The 17354-nt window shown below is 40.1% G+C and overlaps 1 protein-coding gene across 5 annotated transcripts in view; it reads right to left on the reverse strand.

Moving 5' to 3' along the window:
* The window catches only part of LOC137182432 (oocyte zinc finger protein XlCOF6-like), a 42716-nt gene extending 25362 nt beyond the window's left edge, over positions 1–17354 (reverse strand). For 4 of the 5 annotated variants that reach the window (XR_010928327.1, XR_010928329.1, XR_010928328.1 and 1 more), the window contains exons 1-2: positions 16670–17354; positions 8234–8836 (exon numbers count right to left, since the gene is read on the reverse strand). Coding sequence is in view for 2 of the 5 variants with exons in the window: in XM_067588638.1 (XP_067444739.1) it covers positions 8234–8836; positions 16670–16841 (775 nt within the window). In the remaining 3 variants the exon portion in view is untranslated. The remainder of the gene's footprint in view (positions 1–8233; positions 8837–16669) is intronic. The other variant, XM_067588639.1, reaches the window with a different exon arrangement.

Below are 17354 nucleotides of genomic sequence, written 5' to 3' on the forward strand. Positions count from 1 at the left end.
TGTAGGTCTTGATGAGAAGAATAACTGAGTTTTGGTTCGATCTCTCTACAACATTCCTACAGGCCGTGGTGGCCATTTTAGTGACATAGGTGGTGCTATAGAGCACATTTTGGCACTTTGGGGATAATATTTACATTTTATCGAATTTTTCACCAGACCTGATGTGCGTGCCAAATTTGGTGAGTTTTTGAGCATGTTTAGGGGGTCAAATTTAGGGTTGAAGTGGCAGATTAATAAAGAAAGAAAGAAACAGAACAGATACAAGAGGGTCCTCTACCACTCTACTCTCCATCCACTCTACCACTGCAACCCACATTGTGGTCAGAGGTGGGATTACATCCATATTAATAAGAACTACCATATAGAATGAACTGATAAAGTTTAGAGAGTTAAGCTCTATTCCCATTCCTCACACGTGGGAACTTTGTATGTATGTTCAAGATATAGTACAGAACAGTGGCGGCTGGTGACTCAAACATTGGGGAGGACAGGAAGAAAACCAACATGGAATCTTACAACAAACCGCATCAAACTATATGATTGTCCCCCACCTGATGAAATTTTATATGCCAATAAAACAATTTGCTTTTAAAAACAAAAACCCCTGAGTAGTGTAAAGGCTGCTTCTTTAAAGACATTTAGCACATACATATTGTTTCTAAACAGAGATGTGCTCATTTTAGCCGTGCAGTGGTTCAGATCTGTCATTTTACCAACAAAGTCAAATTCAAATTTATAGTATCATTCTTTTGTGACAACAACAGACAACATATCATATGATTAACACATTTTTCCTATGTATTTTCTTAGTATACAGAAATATATAAAGTACCACAAAGCTTATAATGTGATACAGGAACAGATCAGTGTTGAACACTAAAAAGATTCACAGATCTAAAAGTGTAGACTCACATCAGAAAGTATTAATGCATGTATCAAATACATGACTTACACACTCTGATCTATGTGCACAACATACAAAATATAGTCTACAAAGCTGATATGTTAACACTAGGAGTGCTAACATGAACAGAAAACTCACGGTTCGGATCGATTTGAGTCATGGATAAGATCATTATTAGGATCAGCGGGAAAAAAGGGGGGTAGACAAATAAAACTTTGTTTTCCATTTATTCTGTAACACACTTACAGCCAGAAACAACAAGGAACATTTGCCCATGGTCTTAAATGAAAACAATATTTAAGATGTTCATAAATAAAATAAAATAAAATATATAAAATATTCAATGCTCAGTTATTGCAATATGAGGCATGATACCTTCCTCTTTTAAACACGGTAGTGAATGAAACAGCCTCTCTCCACATCATCAAAACTTGATGATAACTGAGAAACATGAACACATGTCCTGTGCTGCAGCTTGTTGAACGAGCCACCATACAAACATTCACTGCTAGTGTCATTTAGCAGCTAGATAATAATTAGCTGCTCAGCTGCAGCACATTAGACAGCAGGTGAACATAACTGCAAATGTCACTTCGACCCATTAGATGCTGATTTGATCGTATCTCTTCAAAATCCCTGTTAGCGACATGCTGTCTGCCCATGACTTGTACTTACTGCAGTTTGTTTACTTAAATGAGACATTAAATTTTGCAATTAATCTGCAGTTCATATGCCTGCTGAACTGTGCGGGGTGATCCATACGGATCACGGATCAACTACAATCCATTGCATTACACCACTAGTTAACGCTTGTTATTCTAGTTACTTTAAGCTTATTACTCAATATAGGCTCAGTTTAAAGTCAGAAGCAAGCAGCCAGACCTCCTGCACACTAATCATGCAACATCAACAGGTGACTGAACAACAACTCAATTAAAAAACAATGAATGAGTGAGTCCAGACAGCTCACTGTGACTTCAACAAGCAAACTAACGTTACCCACAACACATTATGATCTCTGCTGCATTTTTGTTAAGGAGATAAATTCACAAAAAAGCCATACAGAGACATTTAACCGTCAGAGATGAAATTAGCGACCAGCGAGACAGAGAGAGAGAAGCTGTATCTGACCCACGTTATCTGACATCTTCTTTCTTTCATGGAGATGAAGTACTCATGTCATAACGTCCATTTGTGGCTGTTGGTAATCTTGTTTGTTAGTTAACAGAACTTTGTGGCTGCTGGTTAGCCAGTCTGATATGATTAGCAACAATGACAAACAAGCTAACTCTCCTGGTTGTTTCTCCGGTTGCTTCTCTCTCCAGCTTCCCTGGCGGTGTCCTGCTGCTGCTGTGCTGCACAGTCCAGATAATTTCTCCCATTAGCTTAACAATAGTCCTCCTCCTTAACCCGTCCTCCTCTGTCCCCCACTCCCCCTCACTATCCCCTACTGCCCCCCACCACCACTTCACACACACTGCTCTTTCTCCTCCCACCCTGCAGGTGTCGCTGTAAACAGAATTTCAATAATGGATTTTTTCCAAAGGACAAAAATATATTTTATAAATAATACTGACATTTGTAATGGTCTATTTCAACCAAATATTGTTTTATATATTTTGATCTCCCTCTTGTCTCTCAAAAAATAGAGGAGGATCCTCTGCCTCTATGGACCAGCCTCCACTGGTGCAGGATGTCTCAGGCATGTTTTGAATGGGCACTACAGTTCATCCGATCAACTTTAGCTCAACTCAAAATTGTTGTCTCCAGATATTCTGCGTGTGAGGAGTTTAGGGAACATCGATAAGTTGTAGCATCTACTGATAGTATGCATGAGATCTCTGCCATGAAAGAGAGGAGGGGATGACATCTCTTTTTGTTTGATAATGTTAAAAGTTAGGCTTTGTTGTGGGTTTCCCAACTCATTTTAAAAAAGATGAGAGAAATGGCGAGAGATGGCAAGCGACATGAGTGAAAGAGCGAGTGACAGAGAGACAGCGCTGGTGAGGGGAGACAACGGTGGAAAGCTTTCTCTGAGAGAGAGAAAGTCTGTGAATTACAGAAATAAAACATTGGGTTTCCTTACTCATTTCAAAAAAGACAAGAGAAAAAGAGACAGACAGAACTGCAGGAACAGACAGCTGGAGAGTTGAAGAGCTGCAGGGCGAGATGCGAGGAGGATTTCTGTTGTGTTTTGTGGCTGCCAGCAGCTTTTCCTTCCGCAGACAGTCACAGATGGAGAGACGCCCCCCAGCAGGCCAGCACCGCTGTAGCTGCTGTTAGCTGGTGTTAGCTGCTGTTGGCTCCTGAAGCTAAAATTGTCTCTCTTGATCAACATATATTTGAAAATGAGCGTGGGGCTGGGGGAGGTGGCCGTTATCATTCTACCATTTATATAAATGTCGCAACATAGAAACCTCCCAAACGGTCGGCTATATGTCAGCATTGGCCCCACCTTTTCAGAGCTGATATTAAAGAGCAGGTGAGAGGTTGAGCCATGAAATGCCGATTTTTATAAATCAATATATCAATATTGTAATCAATATTAACACCAGCACTGATGTGTATTCATCATAGTACAGTCATATAATTTAATTTACAGCTCAAAAAACATGTTTAAGTGTGCAGTACCTCTTTAATTTATTATGTCCATGTTGTTTTAAATGATAATATTGATATGTCAATTGATACATATCCATGCGGTTGCTTCTACAGTTCAACCTCAGTTTAGTCTCAAGTTTCTGCCTGGATTAAAACTATTTAATTTATTAAATCCTTATCATTTTAATTGATACATTTGTCAATTGATATATGAATATGTGGTTCTCGAGAAATTATAAGCGGCCTGTTCTGAACAAGCATGTTTTGAAATGCACTGCATTTGTTTTTATAAAATAAAGAGAATCTTTACACATACTTTTTGATTGCTTATGTATTAATGTTGATTTTCTATCTCAGCAGGAAGTCTATAAAGATATGTAAGCAAAAAGAATGCAAGGTGGGAGTAGTTGTACAGCTGCTGTGTGATGATGTTAGCCTGGGTCCAGGGCCGGAGCAGGAATTTTAGAAATACTGAGGTCACAAATCCAAGTGCCACTAATGTGACTTTGCCACCCTCAGTTTGACTAAATATCAAAACTTTTCTAATCATTCATATTTTTCATGTTTAATTTTTTCCAGTGAACGGTGAATTATATTTTCTGTGAATTTTAATTTTCTTCATAAATGCTGTTTCCAAACCTATTCCACACTGCAAGGAGTAAAAGTTCAAATAAGATTCAATGGGGAATTACTAAATAATTTCTTTTATTATTGTCTGATAATGTGGGTCTAAAAATACTGGAATCAGCCAATAAAATATGCACCAAGTGTAAGTTTTAATTGTCAAATGTAAACTCCTTCCAAGTATCTAAAGCCCCAAATTCTCAGAAATTCATTTTCAAACTCTGTGTCCCTGCAATAAAGAGCAAAGATAACATGGTGTGCAAGCTGCAAAGCAGCTCTCACACAATAAAGAGCAAAGATTTTGATTGGCCTCATGGTTCATGAGTTATTAGCCAAAAACAGCGAAATGATATATAATAATAATAATAATAATAATAAAGAGAGGAGATAACATAGTGTGCGAGCTGCTTTGCAGCTGTCACACAATAATAATAATAATAATAATAATAATAATAATAATAATAATAATAATAATAATAATAATTATTATTATTATTATTATTATCATTATGTCTTCAAAAACAATAGGTTCCTCACACTTTCAGTGCCAGGGACCCCTGGCACTTTCATGGTCAGGCTCTAATAATAATCCCTTCAAAAACAATAGGTTCTTTATTTATAGATATATTTATAGGTTCTGTATTTGTAGAAGAAGCAAAATTATTTGTATTGGTTTCCGACTAAAAACTGGAAAGAGGCTTAAAAATCCTGTTTTTGTTTTTATTATGCTTTTAATTTTAGAAAATTAAAGTGTTACAATAAGTGTTCATGAATAAACTGCCTTACGAAGGAGGTCCCCACACTGGGTCTTGAACTGGCGTCTCCCAGATCATAGACCACTGCACTGACTACTGAGCTAAAACTTGACTCATTGTCTCATTGTAGACAGATCTCTACATATTTATACACCCATAAGACAGAGACAGCACAGTGTGTAATGTGTAGGGAGGAACTTCAAAGGCAATTCTTTTGCATTGCACTTTTCATTTATTGCCTATTTCTTACAACCTAACTTTGTGGAAAGGAGAAGGGGAACAACAGGTTACGGAGAGTCCCTTGGGAGCACTTTGTGTGTGCCAGTAGCTCAGCTTTATCTGTGGGGAACACCCCCAACTCCGGGAATGATGTGTTAGGAAATGTGCGTCATGTAGCAGGTGGATGTGACTCCCTCCCTCCCTCTCTCTGTGAGGAGAGAGACTGAGATAGCGATATAACCGAACCACGCACTGGTATCTGACATGGGCTTTTTTTTTCTTCCCAAAAACAAATAATTCTTAAAATATTTGTATGAAACAAATATTTGTAAAAAAACCCCCACTATTTGTGTAATAATGTATATGTATTCGGGCACACCCCTTGTTCAGACCCACAGTTGGCAGCATATTCATTCTTTTAAATGAGACTACTTATAGGGCAATGCTAAATCTGTGGAGTGTCCTCTTAATGCCCATACTCTCCCTTGTGAAGGCAGTCGCACCCCCTGCTGGCTATAAACAATTCCTGCACATATACACTTAAAAGTCCCTCTCCACTCTCAAATGTGTTTTTCTTCTTGCTCCTTCAGTTGGATGTTGTTCTATTCACTGTGCGGAATGATTCATGTGCTGAGGAAAGAAAGTTTCTCTTAACTCACCTTACATCTCAGTTTAAAGTGTGTACCTATGAGCATGATTTGTGACATCACAACTAGTTTGGACATAATCGTGGTCCAGTATCCAACAAGTGTGATGTGGAAACTTGAAATTTCCAGTGTACCTTACATGTACAGTGTACCTTACATGTACAATTAGAACAGACTTAACAGAGATGTAGGAGACATCATATATTTTAGAACAAAAAAATATCTGCACATTCATAGATTCTGGAATTTTCAATGAGGGAGCCAGAGAAGATATCATTTTAAGATTTTCTTACAAGGTAATTGTATTTTCTTGTTTGAAAACATGGCCAGTAAGGGATCTTTAAGGGGTCTGCGTGCTTCAAATGAAGTGCTTGCTGGGTCATTGCAAAGGCGTTTAAACTACCCCACATCTTTTTGACAGCAGAATTAACGGACCTGCGTCCAGCAATTTTTGTAACTTTACTAAACCGACAGTTTGATTATTCCCAGTTTATGCAGCGATTGGCTAAGTGTGCAGAGCTGAGAAAGTAGGCAGGATTTCATCATCCAGCTACTGTCACTTTTCATATGCATTTGAATGATTATCACATCTCGCTCCTGTCCATGACTACAGCTTTCTATCCCTGTGATGACTAGTGCTGGATATCAGCACTGTTCTCCCAGTTTTAATTCAAAGTCCTGCATCGATTAATCTCAATTCAATTCAATTCAGTTCATGAATTAGATAAATACCGATATTGCATGGAGCTCTTCTGGGAACTCAAATTTCAACATTCAGCAAGTGAGCAATGCTGTTGTGTACACTATATAAAATAGTGTAAAGAGAAGATTACAGGCTAAACTGTAAATGCATGTCCTGGTTATAAAAACTATGGACCCAGGATTTATTTCTTTAGGCTTACAACAGCAAGAATAAAGACCTACACCACCAGTCATCATTATGCATATTTAAAAAGTGAATGATATCTCCTACAGCTACACATGGACTCTCAGTAAAAGATGCTTCAATTAAGTCCAGCACATCCACTTCAATGATCAGTGTGAGCACAGACAGCAGAAACTATAAGTCTGCTCATTAATTAATTTGCACTGTTTGCATTTGTGTTCAAAAGACAGTCCGACATCTGCAGACAGCTGCTAGTCAGCATTAGCTACCTGACAGATAGAGACAGACTGAATACAGTAGAATCTGCACACCGTTCAGTCGACTTCCATGGCTTCACATCTCGTAGTCAGAGATAATATCTTGTCACAAGTCAATACGCGTTGGTCTGCTTGATTGCCTATGCTCAAAGAATAAATTCACTTTATTATGTCACCTGAAGATGGAGTGCCTTAATTTTTTTCCTGGATTTGTCTTCCTGGATATTGTGTTTTTTGTACTTTCAACCTGCCCCACTAAAGTGCACCTGTCATTTGAGCCGTCAGAACCATGCAGTGCTTCCTCCTCCTGTTGTAAACACAGACCGAGAGCTCAGATTAGTGTGTGGAGTCTTTCTTCAGTCTGTTCCTCTCATAGATATGATCTCTAGATCTGCAACAAGATGGAGTCAGCCTGCCATCCTGAGTCACAACAGTCCTGTAAAATGTGTCGGGTCCACAGACTAACTGTTCACCTCACTGTTTAGCTTTTTGTGCATGTTGTAATAACTTGATTTCCGTAAAGAAGACATTTTACACTTCATGCAGCCCTAACTGAACCACTTATGCAACAAATAAGCACAGCTTACACACAACAGCGCAGATAAGCATTGTTTACTGAGAAAATGCAAAGATCAATTTTGGGATTTCAATAATTGATACTGGATCATACAAGTAAAAATCACAATTAACCATAAACTATTTTTTTTAATCCAGCCTTTGTGTCGACTATAAATCGAGCTTTACATTAGCAGACCAACTATTCATTAACTTTTCCAACAATGCAATGCAATGTCATCCAGCAAAGCAGTGCCTTTGCCAATCCAATACCTTCAAGTGCACATTCCTGGTAGATTCATTTGTAAAATGACTGCTGCCATGATGACTTTCCAGAGGTATAAAATCCTATCTTATAGTCTAATAAACCACTGTACGGTGTTTTGGCATCTGATAAGCCTTCAAACTCAAGGATTTCACGGTCTCACTGGTACCTAGTGGCACTAAAGTCACATAGTTTCTTGTATTTTTTTTTTAACACTGTTGTTTGGGGTCTGAACAAAGCTTCATCCAAACATCAATCTGAAAACACAAACCAGGCAGCTTTACTTGTTACTTAACATGTGACAGCAAACTAAAGTTTCGTCCACAAACACTGCAGTTGTATGGTTTCTCTCCTGTATGAACTCTGATGTGTCTCTTCAAAGTTCCATTTTCACTAAAGCATTTACTACAAAATGAGCAACTAAATGGTCTCTCCCCTGTATGACTTCTCAAGTGTATGACTAATGTCTTCTTCTGACTAAAACTTTTGTTACACATTGAGCAGCTGAATGGTTTCTCACCTGTATGACTTCTCATATGAGTCTTCAGATTGACCTTTGCACTAAAACCTTTGTTGCAAACACAGCAGGTGAAAGGCTTTTCCCCTGTATGGCTTCTCATGTGGGCATGCAGATTTCCTTTGCAGCCAAATCTTTTATCACACACTGTACAACTGAATGGCCTCTCATGGGTGTGGGATTTACTATGATTCACAGTGCTCTCATTCATCAGTGTGTCTCTTGTCTCCTTACAATCATCATTACCATTTTCAGTCTCTAACTCACAGCAATACAAAGACAGCAGCTGACCACTGTCAGTGTCTGTTTCCATCTGTTGAGCTGAGCTTCTGGCTGGAGGCTCTGCCTCTCTGTTCTTCTCAATTTGTCTTTGATGAAGCTGTGAGGACTGAGTTTCGTCTTCATCTTCACTTTTTACAGGAATGACTGGAGTAATTGGGAACTTTGTGATATCAGCCTGCTCCATTCCTTGAAGCTGCTCTCCATCCTGAATGATGCAGAGTTCCTCCTGTTCCTCTTTAATGTGTGGGGACTCTGGGTCCTGACGGTCCACACTGGAGCTCCACTCCTGCTGCCCTTCTTTCCTGACAATAAGTTTTAGAACATCTGGAGGTGAAGATGAAGTACAAACAGGTATTAATATAAATCATAATGATACTTTGCTAATTGGTAAACATGCCTGGACTCAAGGTTCATACAGACAGTCTGCCTTAATTTCCTCCAAGACACACCGATAAACTAATGTTGTCACGTAGACTAGCATGCTAACATTCACAGGTTGAATGGATCACGACAGCTGAAAAGAAAGGATTCTGAAGCTTTCAGTACTGAGCAGCTAGAAGCTACTGATTATGTTAATCAGCAATTATTCGCTTAAGCAAATCAATCTCTGATGACGAGCTAGGTAGCTCGAAGATGTTTTTTTTTCGCTCTTATAAATACTCAACATTATTACTGTTGGATCTGGTAGGAATGTGTTTTAGTAATAATTCATAATTATAGATAATTATGGATTATGAAATCAAGATATTGTTAATATTAATCAATAATTCGAGCACCAACTGTTAAAAAACCTCACAGGGAGGACAACTGTCAGATCTGTGAGGAACACAGTTGGTTATTAGCAATAATTAACAATTATCAGTGATAATTAATTTATTAAAAAATTAATAGAATTATTAATATGAATTAACAAGTACGGGGCACCACCCAGAAACCAGGACCAATAACCAAACAAGGTAGTCCCAAAAGAGTTCACCTAGAATATTAATATTGAATATTGATATCTGAGGGATATCAATATTCACAGGTGAACACAGAAGGTATACATTCGAGCTCTGACTCCCTCAATCAGCCACTTTTCACAATATATTAAACACAATAATGACAAAAGACTTCTTGTTAAAGATATAACAGTGTTTATTACGCTTAGCAAAATTAACAAAGTTAATGAAAGCTTTGATCAATAAACAACTATTCTAAAATCTAATTCTACCAAAACAAACACAAACAGCTATGTATAGGGTTGAACACATGCAGGTGAGTGCGTGTGTGTGTGTGTGACAAGATGGCAACGTGATCTGGCGGGATGATATTGAGGGTTTGGGAAGCGGATGTGACTATGGGAGGAAGTCACGTCACATGAGAACTGAATGGCGGAAGTACGGTGGTGGCTGGTGGTCGGCGTCTTGCACTCACCCAGTTCTGTGTAAAACACACGTGTCTGATGGTGAATAAGGACAGATGGAGCAGCGCTCTATCCAACGTTATCTGACCGTCAGAAGTGTCAGAAGATGTGTCTGTATATGTGCATGTGTGCGCATGTTTCTGCATGTGTGTGGGTTAATCACAAGAGAGGGAAGAAAGAGGAGGGAAGCGACCGTGAAGGGGAGAGAAGCGGTTCCTCTGTCCACAGAGACCGTGCGTACGGACAGCAGTCTGTAACGCACGTTGTCTGATTTCCAATCGACAAAGCAACTTACTTTCTCACTCACGGTTGCACAAACAGAGCAGTAGTCCCGAGCGGGACAAACACAAAACAGTCTAGCGTGGTGAACTAGACAGGCAGCAAACTTTAAATACTCTTCAGAGTAAGAACAAAATGGAGCAGAACAAATGGACTCAGTGGTCCATCAATTCACAAAGACAACAATAGCAATAAAGCTTACTTAAGTACTTAAGCTGAAACTAACATAACATTGCCTCTGCCCAGACTTAGACCTCTTGGTCGCTTCAGAAAGCGAGCAGGGTGTGTGTGAAGTATGTCTTTCTGTCCAGTTCTGTCCGGCTCTGTCCTCGGCTTGGATGCAGACGGTGGCTGTTCTCGCACGGTCGGCGAATCTCACGGCAGCTGGCTGATTCTCAGCAGCATGGCGGAGAAAACAGCAGAGTCAACTAGGTGAAGAGGAGCGGGGCAGAGAAGTTCCACGTCTTCCTGAAAAAACTCCGTTTCTTACTCCTGAGGGGGGATTTGAGGGCCCTGGTTGCAGCAGCGGTCTTTCTTGGATCCAGGAATGTGTTCGGGTGAACACGGGCGAAGTCTCGTCTTGTCCAGCGAGGGGAGTCTTCGGTGAGGGAAAAACACATGCGTGGGGTACCTACGTTAGCGAAGCTGACTCACAGAGGGACTCCTGGCTCAGTTCACAATGAAGGCGTATTTTTCAGGGCGTGCTCTGATTTAAAAGGGGTGGTGATGTCATGGCTGTGTCATCAGGATACTCCGCTGTGCAGGAGCGTCTCCACCAATGAGAGACTGTATGTTGACTGTTCCCTGCTGAGGTGTGAAAATCGCAAAGCATCACTGGAAATGGAGTTTGCAATGGACTCCCATCCAACTCCCAGCGTTTTTGGTGCTGTTCCTTTGTCTCAGGGGGACAAAGGAAAGAGCACCTCGTGGTCAGGCTTCACAGGTTACATGTAGGCCTTCTCTTGTCAACAAGTCTCATATGCAAAACCAAACCAACATTGAACTGATCGACTAACAAGTATTGTGTGTATCCAAAGCTTGATATATCTCATTCCTCTGTGCTGTAGACCCCTATTGTCCAAAAAATATTACATTATAAATTCCTCAAAGAACTTTAGTACAAAGTCAAGAAGTTGTGATATGTAGCACAACAAGCTGGCAAAGCTGTAAAAAAAAAAGAAAAATGCATTCAGGTGCATGCTCAATGGTGTCTGCCTTACAGAGAACTACTCTCTGGAGACTGAATACGTGATTGCTGTTACTTCTGTAGAGCCATTTCCTAACAATTACCACACCCAGTCTCATAATGATGAAGGAACATGTCACCCAGAACAGCAGTGTATTTCAATGATGTGTTTTTTATAGTTTTTAGACAACAACGGAGGTCTACAGCACGGAGGAATAAGATAGCAATGTGTGACAAATTTACACAAAGTGCTTTTTTTCACTGCTATTTAAATTGAAGGCTAACTAAAAGCAGCTAGCTAGTAATATAAATGACTGATAAAATGCCCCACCTCCATTACAGACCAGTCTTAGGAATCATAGTTCCAAATGATTATTCTTATTTTCATTGAAATTGAAACATTGAAACATTGAAGCATTGTCATGTCCATAAAAGAAGATCTGCGAATGAGACGTCAGTGGTATTATCCTATCCTTTCATTTCATAGGGAAAAAAAAACATTTATTTAAGGAAATTAATACACAGCACGCACATATGGCTAGAACTGGCTCTCAACCTTTTTTGTGCCAGTGCCCCCCTATCCATTATCCATGTTCCTTACCGCCACCCATCAATTGAAATGTAGGCTAAATGTCTTCCCTCAATATTAATGTTGATTATTATTCTTTTCTGTCATTACAAGCATGTCATTGGATGCCAAATAACAGATTTGTTTAACTGGACGGTTGGAATATCATTATCATTAGTTACCCAGGGAGCAAAAAAAATGTGAATAGAAATCATATTTATGAGTGCTAAACAAATGCAACGGTTAGAAATTTGACATTCAAACTTTAAGTCTTGTTACTGATCATGAACAGCAGCCAGTCAGAAAGCAGTAATTTGGTGCCGGTGCCAAACAAGGAGCATTCTTCTTAATTGTTCCAACAGAAAACAAGAGCAGCCTACCAAGGAAAAAGTCTAAGGCTACTGAAAAAAGCCATAGCTAAGGTATTCAATAGAATACTTGGTGGCACTTTTTTTTCTGCATCATTTTGATATGATATGTTATTGTTATTCAGTTGATTAAATAATCATACCTGCAGTGGTCTGGCAGAGAGTGTCAAATGAAATAACCAGGTCAAAGGCCCACAGGGGTTTGGGTGGGGGGGTTTGGGGGTCCTCCCCCTAGAAAATTTGATGTTATTTGGCTAAAAACTATACATTTTCACACAATTTTATTTATTTTCTATTATCATTACAATATTTATTAAAAAAAAAACACACTGTGTGCTGTTGGGCCTCATGCTATGAGGTCACACAAAGAAAGGCCTGCATGCTGATAAAGGCTGATGAAAGACTGATAAAGGCGCTAGGACTCTGGACTCCCTGAGACAAAGGGAGTCCATTTTGGACTCCATTTCCACTGATGCTTTGCAAATTTCACACCTAGGTGCTAAACAGGAAATAGTCTCAAACAGTCCCTCATTGGCAGAGACGCTCTTGCACAGAGGAGCGTCATGATGACACAGCCGTGACATCACCGCCCCTTTAAAAAGTGAATGTATCCTGAAGAACACGCCTTTCCATGCCGACTGAGCTAGGGGGAAACCTCTGCCCCACTGTGAGTCAGCTTGACTACAGAGGGTACCCCACGCACATGTTTTCCCCCACCGATCAGAAGAATCTCTCCTCGCCGGACAAGACGAGACTTCGCCATGTTCACCCGAACACCATCCCTGGATCCAAGAGAGACCGCTGCTGCAACCAGCGCTCTCACTTCCTGCAGAAGGAAGAAACAGAGTTTCTTCAGGAAGACGTGGAACTTCTCTGCCCCGCTCTTCTTACACTAAGTCGACTGCTGTTTTCTCCGCCACGCTGCTGAGGACCAGCTCACCGTTAAGCCCTCCGACAGCGGCACAGCACCGTCAGCATCTGAGCTGAGAAACCGAGCCGGACTGAAAGACGGACATAACACACACCCTGCTCGCTTTCTGAAGCGACCAAGTACGAGGCTTACATCTGGGCAGAGGCAGTGTTAGTTTGTTTCTTTACCTTCAACTTCAGTGCTGTTGTTGTTTTGTTAGCTTTTAGCTTTTTAAGCTTTATTGCTATCATTTTCTTGTGTGAATGAGTCCATTTGTCCTGCTTTACTCTGAAGAGTATTTTACGTTTGCTGCCTGTTTAGTTGTGTTTAGGCTGTTTTCGTGTTTGTCCCACTCAGGACAACTGCTGTGTTTGTACCACCGTGAGGGAGAAAGTAAGTTGCTTTGCCGATCAGAACCCAGACAATGTGCATTACAGACTGCCGTCCTTACACACGCCCTCTGTGGACAAAGGAACCGCTTCTCTCCCCCTCACAATCACTTTCTCGTCTCTTTCTTTCCTCTCTTGCGACTAGCACGCGCACACATGCGCGTGCGCACACACGCATATATGTTCGTCCTTATCCGCCATCAGGCACGTGTTTTTCACAGAACTGGGTGACTTCAAGATGCCGATCACCTGGCGGAGCGATCTTGCTATTGTCTAACCAAGACACCGCCATACTTCCGCCATTTGGTTCTCGTGTGATGTGACTTCCTCCCATAGTCACGTCTGTGTCCCAAACCCTCGACGTCATCATGCCAGATGACGTTGCCATCACACACTCACACACACACACTCACACACACACACACACACACACACACACACACACACACACACACACACACACACACACACACACACACACACACACACGTGCATTCACCTGTATGTGTTCAACCTGTACATATCTCTTTGTGTTTGCCTAGGTAGAATTAGATTTTAGAATAGTAGTCTATTGAATTAAGCATCTGTTAACCTAAACATTGATATATCTTTAAAGAGAAGTCCTTTTGTCATTATTGTGTTTTATATATTGAGAATAGTGGCTGATTGAAGGGGTCAGCACTCGAATTCAACCCTTCTTTGTTCATCCATGAATGTGGTGAACTCTTTTATGAGACTACCTTGTTTGGTTATTGGTCCCGGTTTCCGGATAGTGCCCCATCTTTGTTAATTCATATTAATAATTCTATTAAGTTTTATAATAAATTAATTATCACTGATAATGCTTATTTATTGCTAATAACCAACTGTGCTCCTCAAAGATCCAACATATTGGTGCCTTCCCGTGTGCTATCACCAGTTGGTTCCCAAATTATTGATATTAATAATATTTTGATTATCTATGATAATTATGAATTATTACTAATAACCAAACACACTCCTACCCGTACCAACAGTGCCATAAAAAATAATAACCACAAAACATTCGTAAAACAGGCTCTCAGTGAATGGAGTTGAATTGCGATTTTCTCATCCTGCCACAGTCAGGCTGTAGCCACAAGACAGCAGTAGGGACGGGCATGGTTGAAATTTTATCTTTATCTTAAATCATAGGCCTACACTTATCACCCGGTTCTTTATCAATACTCTTATTGCTTGTTTTTGGTGACCATTTTTTTTAAAATTATCTTTTTTTTTAAAAAATTCAGGATTAGACTACATTTCTATACTAAATATGACAAAATATTGTTTCCACAGCAGCAGCAGTAATGTTTCTATCAGCAAAGTCACTATATAAATCGAATAATATCTCACTGGAAAGAAATCAAAAATGTCAGTAAATGAATATTATTCCTGGCATTAAAATACTGAGTGAAGTTTAGAAAGAATGAAGAACAGAGACATCAGTCAATATCACACATTCCTCCTGTCCTCTGTCCTCCTCTGCTGCTGGTTGAGAGGAGGGGCTGGTTTAAGCCAGTAGCTAAAGCTAGGCAGTAGCTAAGTTTACAAGAATGTACCAAATTTTTTATAAACATTACAAACTAAGCTAAACACAAGCACTGACAAATAGAGCAGAGAAGGGGACAGAGAAGCTAGCGCAACCATAAATGACAGCAAAACACAGTATAGCATAGCAGCATCAGTGAGAGCTCCGTGTCTACACAGGAGGCTTTCAGGTACAGTATTACACGGCTCAATACACAAATTTGACTGTAGTTACACGTGTAAAACTGAGGAAAATAGACTTGTGCTTGTGTTGACAGTGCTGCGAAAAAACAGGAAAACCGTGGAGTCTAATGATAAAATTGTGAAAATGTGCATTCGAACTAAACTGGCATTAAAAACAGACACACACAGAACCCCCAAGAACACTTCAACGCCCCCTTTTTGAAAAATTGCTTCCAGCGCTCCCCGATGTTCTCTGAACGCACTGTGGGGGGCAGTACCGCCCCCGTAGAGAAATGGTAGAATAGAGTTTAAGGTAGCCCCAATGTGTGCCTCTGATGTAATAGCATGCATTTGGGTCACAGAGGTCTTTAAAAGATAATTAACTAGCAATGTTTTAAAAACCCAGAGGGTCGTTTAAAAACACTTACTGCTGTTCTGAAGGTATTTCAAGAATCCCCAAAGACTCTTCTAACTATCTGGATGAACAAAAAATCTGTCTGCTGCATTATAAAAAAAGATTTTTGACTTGTTTCCCAAATTGTGACTCTGTTTCCTTTCCAGGTAGCCGATGGGCTGCCATCTTTGTATTGGCACAGAAAAAGAGGGACAACTTGGGAAATAGGTTAAACATATTTCTTATGATTCAGCAGGCAAAGTATTTTTCATCCAGATGGTTAGAAGAGTCTTTTGTGAATTCTGGAAACACTGTCAGAAGAGCAACACATGCAAATGACCTTCTGGCTCTTCTTTTAGAGAAACCAATGGTTACCTCTGTCACCAGAATGTATGCTGATACATGATAGGCACAAACTGGTGTAAGACTGCAATTAACAATTCATTTCATTATCAATTACTATGCCAGTTATTTTCCTGATCTATCATTTCAGAATATTTTCCATAACAAGTTCTCAGTGTCCATACTGACATCTTCAAATGTCTTATGACCAACAGTCCAAAACTAAAGATGTTCTGTTTACCATAATAGAAAAATAGAAGATATAAATATATATTCACATTTGAGAAGATTTTGGGACATTTTTTCTAAGAAAAAAAAAGAACCATTAATTTGCATAGGTGAGATATTCTCTTCCATTTCATTCATCAGTTGAACGTCTCACTTCACGCTTTTATTACTAGGTCTGAATTGCTCAACTACGACCTTTAACTGGCTGTACTTGACGCAGCTGTGGGAGGATAACTGCTAATGTGCTGTTCTGTTAGTTGTTTTAAAGCTAAGACTGTTTGGGCGAAAGTGAAAGTGTTTTCATGTCGCTTGAATGACACTAGTGAAGTCGCAGTGAAAGAAAGCCCTTCTACAAACCTGCTTTGCTTACGTTGGTCTCAGGCTTGACAACATCCACCAGCAGCCTGGGCTGGCGACCAATCTCTTCTTCATAGTTACATATAGTTGTTTCCAGCAGCACAAAGATCTCTTCTACTGCCGCAGCTAGTCTTTGATTAACAAATGCTCTCAGTGTTTGGATAACGGACATTTTCACAGAATAACCGGGCAGAGGCAGTGTGCGTGTAGCCGCCTCTTCATCCTCCTCTTCCTCTGCTGCCGCCGCCGCCTCCTACTCCTCCTCCTCCTCCTCTTCTTCTTCTTTCCGTTTTATGGCGGGTGGTAACCAGCGTAAAAGTGCATTACCGCCACCCACTATGTTGGGGTGTGAACCAGAGTTATCTACCCCTATGAACACATCAGAAAAAAGAGGGGAAAAAATGTCCTGAATGCTAAATTCTGTTGATCAGTCCAGTTTCTTTCAAGTAGTGGAACAGACTCCCTAACCCAATTGTAAATACACTTCTCAAACTCTATTCTTCCCCTCCACTCTTCCTGATTTCGCTCTTTGATAATTCTCGCTCTCGAGAGTACCTATTGCAGTGCAAAATGACATGCTTCACTGATTCCTCTATTTGACAAAGGTCACATAATGCTGAGGGATATTTGTTTATTAAATGCAGTGTCGTCGTCTTCTTCTTCTTCTTCTTCTGCTGCTGCTGCT

Source organism: Thunnus thynnus, chromosome 5 (assembly GCF_963924715.1).
Source record: "Thunnus thynnus chromosome 5, fThuThy2.1, whole genome shotgun sequence".
NCBI classification, from domain to species: domain Eukaryota; kingdom Metazoa; phylum Chordata; class Actinopteri; order Scombriformes; family Scombridae; genus Thunnus; species Thunnus thynnus.